At 41.3% G+C, this 8,500-nt stretch overlaps 1 protein-coding gene across 1 annotated transcript in view; it reads right to left on the bottom strand.

The window, feature by feature from the left end:
- APOL3 (apolipoprotein L, 3) overlaps nucleotides 1-4,531 on the bottom strand; it is a gene marked incomplete at its 5' end in the record, with an annotated part of 24,097 nt that extends 19,566 nt beyond the window's left edge. The window contains one exon of the mRNA XM_006865284.1: nucleotides 4,404-4,531. Coding sequence (XP_006865346.1) covers nucleotides 4,404-4,531 — 128 coding nt within the window. The remainder of the gene's footprint in view (nucleotides 1-4,403) is intronic.
- Nucleotides 4,532-8,500: the final 3,969 nt, after the last annotated feature.

Raw genomic sequence — 8,500 nt, 5'->3', positions numbered from 1 at the left:
TAATAATCAATGTAATGAAACAAGCTATATGAACGGTTGAGTGTGAAACTGATGATGTGCCCTGTAAACTTTCACTCAATGCAAAATAAAAACATTTAATTTAAAAAAAAAAAAAAAAAAAGGCATTTACAGTGAACAAATCATTGGTCTTGCAAATTTTATCATGTGATCTCCAGGACCACTTCTATCACCAAGGCCATATTTCCCAACCACTGATCCATCCTCTTTGTTTCCAACCTTTGCATTCCAATCACCAGTAATGATCAATATATCTTGATTGCATGTTTGATCCATTTCAGACTGAAGAAGTTGGTAGAATTCTTTAATTTCATCATCACTGACTTTAGTGGTTGGTGAATAAATTTGAATAATAGTGGCATTAACTGGTCTTCCTTGTAGGCGTGTGGATATTATCCTATCCCAGACAGCGTTGTACTTCAAGATAGATCTTGATATGTTCTTTTTGATGATGAATGCAATGCCATTCCTCTTCAATTTCTCATTCCTGACGTAGTAAGTCATGTGATTGTCTAATTCAAAATGTTCAATACAATTCCATTTCAAATCACTCATGGCTAGGATATTGATGTTTATATGTTCCATTTCATTTTTACAATTTCAAATTTTTCTAGATTCATACTTCAGACATTCCAAGTTCTAATTATTAATGGATATTTACAGCTGTTTCTCTTCATTTTGATTGTGCTCCGTCAGCAAATGAAGGTCCTGAGGACTTTATTCCATTTGTGTCATCACAGTCAACTCTGCTTTGAGGAGGCAGCTCTTCCCCAGTCATATTTTGAGTGCCTTCTAACCTGAGGGATCATCTTCCAGGACTATATCTAACAGTGTTTCTCTGCTATTCTTAAGGTTCTCAGTGACTAAATATTTGGAAGTAGTCCATCTTTCCTTCTTCCTAGTCTGTCTTCGTCTGGAAGCTCATCTGAAACTTGTCCACCATGGGTGACCCTGCTGGTATTTAAAATACCCATGACATAGCTTCCAGAATCACAGCAACACACAAGCCACCACAGTACCACAAAACTGACAGATAAGTGGTGAAAACTGACATTTTGCCCAACAAGTGCTCTTCTATAATGCCTGACACCCTTGATCATCCTGGCTGAGGTCTCTAGGTCCAGTCATTGCCCCATTTGACAGAGAACAGGAACCATAGCCTTGAACCCTGGCCCCACTCTGTCTCTATACCCCACTTTTACTAATGCCTGCCCCACCACATCACCCCCAACCTTCAGGGCCTTACTTTCAGATGCCATCCACTTAGTTCACACCTTAACTGATAAGGGCTTAACACATGTGCACTCTAAGGTCATGAGCAATATTGTGGAACCTCTTAAATTCTCCTCACCACTTATCTGTCACTTTGTAGTACTTTGGTGACTTGCATGTTTCAGTAAAGCAAGAAACTCTATCACCAGTATTGTAAATCCAAAGAGGTCACCCATGGTGGACAAATTTCAACAGACCTTACAGACTACCACAGACTAAGATGTTTGCTGATTGTTGTTGGTAAGTGCTGTCACGTCAGTTCTGACTCATAGCAACCCTGTATAGGGTTTTGAGAAGCAGCTCGTGGTTTTGAACTACCAACCTTACAGTTCAAAATCAGGTGCTGAACCTACAGGTCCAGCAGTGAAACATAGTCAGACAGAGTGTCAGAAGATGAACACCTTATGAACAGAAGCAGAACATTGTCAAATAGAGTGCTGGAGGACAATCTCCTCAGGTGGAAAGGCACTCAAAATAGGACATGGGAAGAGCTGCCTCTTCCAATTAGAGCTGACAATAGTGACGCAAATGTAGTAAAGTTTTCAGGACCTTCATTTGCTAATGGTACACAACTCAAAATGAGAAGAAATATCTTCAAACATCCGTTAATAATAGGAATGTGGAAGATACAAAACAAAAATCTAGGAAAATTCAAAGTTGTCAAAATGAAATGGAATTCATATAGATTTATATCCTAGGCATTAATGAGCTGGAGTGGACTATTAATGGCCATTTTAAATTAGACAGTCATATGGTTTACTTCTGGTGTGGTGTTGCCGGTTAATGCGGTAAACTGCAACGTTAAGGCTGGCAGTTCTAACTCACCAGCTGCTTCTTGGAAACCCTGTACAGGGTTGCTATAAGTCGGATCCTAACTAGATGGCACTTAACAATGAATGAACAATGGTTTACTATAGGAGCTCTGGTAGCGTAGTGGTTATGAATCAGGCTGCGAATCTCATGGTCAGCAGTTCAAAACTACCAACTGTTCCATGGGAGAAAGATGAGATTTTCTGCTCCCATAAAGATTTACAGACTCAGAAACCCTGTACAGGGTCGCTATGAGTCGGAATTGACTCCACAGCACATAACAACAACAACAATGGTTTACTATGCCACGAATGACAAATTGAAGAAGAATGCTGTCTCGGTCATAGTCAAAAAGAACATTTCAAGATCTATCTTGATATACACTACTGTCTGTGATAGGATAAAATCCATATGCCTACAAGTAAGAGCAGTAACTACTATTATTCCAATTCACATGCACCAACCACTAATTCCAGTGATAATGAAATAGAATTCTACCAACTTCTTCAGTCTGAAATTGATCAAACATGTGATTAAGATGCATTGATAATAATTGGCGATTGGACTGCAAAAGTTGGAAACAAAGATGAAGGGTCAATAGTTACAAATTATGGCTTCAGTGATAGAAATGATGCTAAAGATCCCATGACAGAATTTTGAAAGACCAATGACTTATTTGGACTCCTGGTGTGGCGCTGTAGAATAAATGCTAGACTATAAAGTCAGTTTGAACCAAAAGGTCAGAAATTCAAACCCAAAATTTGTTGTTCTTCGGTGGAGACTCTCAAGAACAAATTGGAGAAAGTCTCACACACACAAAAAAAATTGGCAGCCACCCTCTCTGGTTTTGGAAGTCATCACCAAGCCATATTGCCTTCCTATTGGTCTATACTACATCAAATAGAATCAACTATATTACCATCAAGCCAATTCCAAGTCACTGAGGCCATATAGAACAGAGCAGAATTGTCCCATAGGGTTTCCAAGGCTGTAGCGTAGTGGTTACGAATTGGGCTGTGAGCCGCAAGGTCAGCAGTTCAAAACTACCAGCGGTTCCGCGGGAGAAAGATGAGGTGGTCTGCTCCCGAAAAGATTTACAGCCTTGGAAACCCTGTTGCTATGAGTCGGAACCGACTCCATGGCACATAACAACAACAACAATCTTTATAGAAGCAGATGGCCTCATCTTACTCCCAATAAGCAAATAGTTTGAGCCACTGATCTTTTGGTTAACAGCCCAGTGCCACTAAGTTAATCCATGTGCCATCAGGTCTCCTAAAATAAAATAGTAGAGGGTCCCAAATGCTAGTCAAGAACCCCCAGATCCTAAGCCACGTTTGGAAGAAACAGTCAACCCCAGGCCCTTATTGCCCAATACTTTTGATGGGATCAAACTGGAGAGGAAAGAAAACAGCTCCTCTCCCACATAAATGTCCTCAGTCAGAACAGTAGCCTTCTTAGGTTTATGCCCAAGGCATTTTACTCACTTGTCCTGACCTGACCCTGAGGCCCCAAGCCTTCTCACCACTCCTCCAACCTGCTCCATCTTGACTCTTGCCTTGAACCCTGTGTCCAGGGCTCCCTGAGCTTTTGCAGAGGATGACTGCACTTGGTTCCCAGCTTTGATCTGCTCTTCACTCTAAAATTCACAACAAACCTATGAGACCGACTCCTATTCTTATTGACTGAAGGACCAATCTGAGTCTCTAAAACACCATATAACTAGCCCACTGTCGCAGAGCTAACTGTGCAGGACAGAGACAGGGACCAAGCCTACTGTGTCCAGCTCCGCCCCACCTTACGACCCTTCAAAAGCTCTTGCAGTGTTTGTACAATGGCTTGGGTGGGAAGAAAAAGGCCTCTAGCCTGAACTCCCAAGAACACAAATTTTGATTGTCAGGAATTTTCTAATTTACCCTAAGAGATTGCCTCTGACTTCGTGAATGGAGATCCTTGGCCCCTGTCTCCTCCAGCAAAGGTTGTGATTGAGCACATGGTACAACATCAGTTTATTCTCTTCACAATAAAACACAGCAGATGAGGAGAGTGTGGAGAGTGGGGAAGTAGCTTGTCCAATGTCACATGACTCTCAGATGGCACCAGCCCCATGCAGGTTTCATCCCTTTAACCCCGAGACCCTTCACTGCCAGAGAATGACATGGAGGAGATCTTCCTCATGGACTGTTGAGAAGGACATCATCAACCCATCCACAGGAGACTGCCTGGAGGAGGTGTGCCTGCCAGGGGACAACTAGCCCAGCAGGGAGAGCAGGGTGGCATTTGTGGTACACTGTGGAGACTACCTGGTCAAATTGACATCAGCCACTAATTTCTCCCACGCCTTGTCATTAAACAGGAGTTGCAGCTTGTCTTGGGTCACTTTGCTCCTGAAATACTCAAGGACATCCTCAATGAAGTGTTGGTTCTCTAGTTGGAAGAAGTAGAATATAGTTAGAGGGAATTATGGGAGAACATAAATTGTCTTGAGAATAGTAAGGTGATTCTAAGCGCATCTTTTCAGCCACTGCAACCTTGAGTACTTTTGATGGAGACCCCTGGGAAGTTGACATTTTGTGGAGGAATGAGTCATTGTCAGCTAAGAACATCAAGAATTTGAGCTTTCGAATCTCAGAAAATGGGAGAATCCCAACAGTTTACATTGACCACATGTCTCCTGTGTGGGAAGCGGTTTTATCTTGTCACATAATGTCTTCAAAATGTCAGTTGGAACAATCATTGGGTCATAACATTACTTTTTGGATCAAAGACAGCATTTTACAAAGAAATTGGAATTGAAAATATCAGTGTTCTGAATGTAGTAGGAAAGGATACTGCTTTTGTGAACTGTTTCATGTATAATGTGTTGTCTTGTTCTATTATATCAATTCTGATTCACGGCAACCCCAGGTTTTGTAATGTGGCTTTAATTTATTTTCAGATCTAGATTTCTATTTATTCCTTGTGGTTTAAAATGACTAATTTTGATTAGAACAAAAATAAACAGGCTGTTTTCTACAACACAGGTACCCCCTCTGCAGCACCATACTGGGGTGGGCGGAGGGGCACCCCCAAGAGGAAACCAGAAGGCCTATTCTTGCTGTTCCTTTCCTCTGGCCCCAGTTTTAGGCATGTGATTTTTTAAATGCTGCTTTTTGGATACTAATTGAGTGAATTAGGGGGAAGGCTTTGAGGGGCTGACTGAAGAAACCCACCCTAAACATTTTCCCCCAGAAGGGGAAATGATTCAAAATTCCTTCTTATGCAAAGCTACCCTCTTCTGCTGATCTGTCCCCCTACCACCAATGTCATGGGGCTGTGACCCATTCCTGGAGAAACGAAATACCAACAAGCCTAGAAAAGGACCTCTGCTCTCTGAGTCCTGCCCTCTTCAGACCTATGTCCCAGGGTTCACCTCTCCTGAGCTTCCTTCCTGATCACTAAGCACCAATGCCAGAGGGTGCTAGTTCCCTAGTAACTGGGATGAAGAGAAGGGATCACGGGCAATAAGGAAGTGTCTCCCCTGTTTTCATGCCCATCTAAGGAACAGGAAAAATAGAAAATAGGATCCTCCTCTTTCCGCATGTCCATCCCTCATTTTCCCATCCCAACATACATAGACGATTTCTTTTATACTTATTAGATATAAGTGTATGATGTGGTTCTCAAGTGCCCTTGAGTCAGAGGCAGCTCGTAGCAATGCTTTATGGGATTCCAGAGGCCAGAATTCTTCGTGGGAACAGATAATCTCATCTTTCTCCCGCAGAGTAGTTAGTGGGCTCAAAACTCCAATCTTGTGGTCCACAGTCCAGTGTTTATCCTACAGAGTCACTGTAATTATATTTATAAATATATACATTTATATCCATGCATACACATTGTTGGAGTCCTCATGTGGCACTGTAAGATAAGCACTGGACTACTGACTGAAAAGTCAATGGTTGCAACCCACCTGCCATTCCTTGGAAATCCTATACAAGGTCAGTATGAGTCAGATATGACTTGATGGCAATTAACAAAAACATATATATATATATATATATAGTTGTTATTAGGTGACCCTGTATAGGGTTTCCAAGAAGCAGCTAGTGAGCTTGAACCGACCTTGTAGACCAGTGCATTAGCCCACAGCACCACACCAGGAATCTGCATGTTGTTGCTGTTGTTATTGTTAAGTGTACTTGTGCCAATTCTGACTCATAGTGACCCCATATAGGGTTTCCGAGGAGGGGCTGGTGAGTTTGAACTGACAACCTTGCCGTTCAAACCAACCATGCGGTCCAGGGCTTATTCTATGGTGTCACACCAGGACTCCCATCTGCATATATCACGTTAATAATGAGCATTTCTTTGAGCCTGATGCCATGCTTCTTCATATAATCAAACTTCTCTGATTATTTGCTCACCAAACCAATTGTGTTAAGTATGGTGAAAAATACATCCTCGGAGCACAACTTACCTATTAAACATTCAGTAACCCCTTGTTCTGTTCTAACAACTGCTTCCTGGTCTACATATGGGTTCCACACGAACACAATTGAGTTTTCTGGAATACTCATTCTTTGCAATGTTATCCATAGTTTGTCATTATCTGCACAGTCAAAAGCCTTGGCATAGCCAATAAAGCACAAGTATACATCTTTTCTAATATTATCTGCTTTCAGCCAACATCCATCCGACATTAGCAATGACATCCCTCATTCCACATCCTCATCTGAGTCTGCCTTGAACTTCCGGCAATTCCCTGTGAATGTACTGTTGCATCCATTTTTAAATAATCTTCACAAAAATTTCATTTGCATGTGATATTATATTGTTCGATGATTTCCACATTCTGTTAGATCACCACTCTGTGTTGTTGTTATTGGTGGTGGTGTTAGGTGCCATCAAGTCGGTACTAACTCATAGCAACCCTATGCACAATAGAACGAAACACCACCTTGTCCTGGGCCAACCTCACAATCGTTGCTACACTTGAGCCCACGCTGCCTCCACTCTGTCAGTCCATCTCCTTGGGGTCTTCCTCTTTTTCAATGACCCTCCACGTCATCAAACATGTTATCTTTCTCCAGTGACTGGTCCCTCCTGATATATAGTATGTCTGAAGTATGAGAGACTACGTCTGGCCATCCTGGTTTCAAGGAGAACTGGCTGCACTTCTTCCAACATAGATCTGCCTGTTGTTTCGGGCAGCCCATGATACTTTTTAATATTATTCTCCAACACCATAACTCAACTTCTTCAATTCTTCTCCGGTCTTTATTTTTGTCCAAATTTTACATACATATGAGGTTATTGAAAATACCATGGCTTAAGTTAGGAGCACCTTACTCCTCAAACTGACTCTGCTCTCAACACTAAATAGGTTTTGTGCAGCAGATTTGCCTAATGCAATACATCACTTGATTTCTTGACTGCTGCTTCCATGAGTGTTGATGGTTGATACAAGCAAAATGAAGCATTTGACAACTTCAACCTTTTCTCCATTTATCTCGATGCTGTTTATTGGTCCAGTGGTGAGGATTTTTTATTTTCTTTACATTGACGTGCAACCCATACCAGACCATATCAAAGTCTATGGTCTTTGATGTTCATCAGTAAGAATTTCAAGTCCTCTTTGCTTTCCACAGACAAGGTGGTATCATCTGCATATCACAGGTTGTTAATTAATCTTTCTCCAATCCTGATGCCACATTTTTCTTCATATAATCCAGTTTCTCAGATTATCTGTTTGGCATACAGATTGAATAAGCATGGTGAAAGAATACAACCCTGGCACACTGCTTTCCTGATTTTAAACCATTCAGTGTTCCCATGTTGTGTACAAACAACTGCCCCTTCGTCTATGTATAGGCTCCTCATGAGCACAATTAAGTGTTCTGGAATACTCATACTTCACAATGTTGTCTATAACTTGTCATGATCCATACAGTCGAAAGCCTTTGCTTAGTTAAAAAAGCACAGGTAAACATCTTTTTGGTATCCTCTGCTTTCAGTCAAGATGTCAGCAATGACATCCCTCATTCCACATCCATTGCTCTTTGGAATGGACACAAATATGGATCTCTTCCAATCAGTGGCCAGATAGCTCTCCTTCAAATTTCTTAGCATAGATGAGTGAGTACATCCAGTGTCAAAATCAGATTACTGAAATACTTCAATTTGTATCCCATTCATTCCTGGAGCCTTGAGTTTTCCAGTACCTTCAGTTCCACTTTGACTACTTGTTACCATGCCTTTGGTTTTTGATCATATGCTACCTGTGAAATGGTTGAACATTGACTGTTTTTTTTTGGTACAGTGACTGTGTATTCCTTCCATCTTCTTTTGATGCTCTCTGTATCATTCAATATTTTGCCCATAGATTCTTTCAATATTGCAAGTTGAGGTTTGAATTTTTTCT

This window comes from Chrysochloris asiatica, unplaced genomic scaffold, assembly GCF_000296735.1.
Source record: "Chrysochloris asiatica unplaced genomic scaffold, ChrAsi1.0 scaffold00076, whole genome shotgun sequence".
NCBI classification, from domain to species: domain Eukaryota; kingdom Metazoa; phylum Chordata; class Mammalia; order Afrosoricida; family Chrysochloridae; genus Chrysochloris; species Chrysochloris asiatica.
Note: the sequence above shows the minus strand (reverse complement) of the source record. Positions and strands in the feature narration are given on the sequence as shown.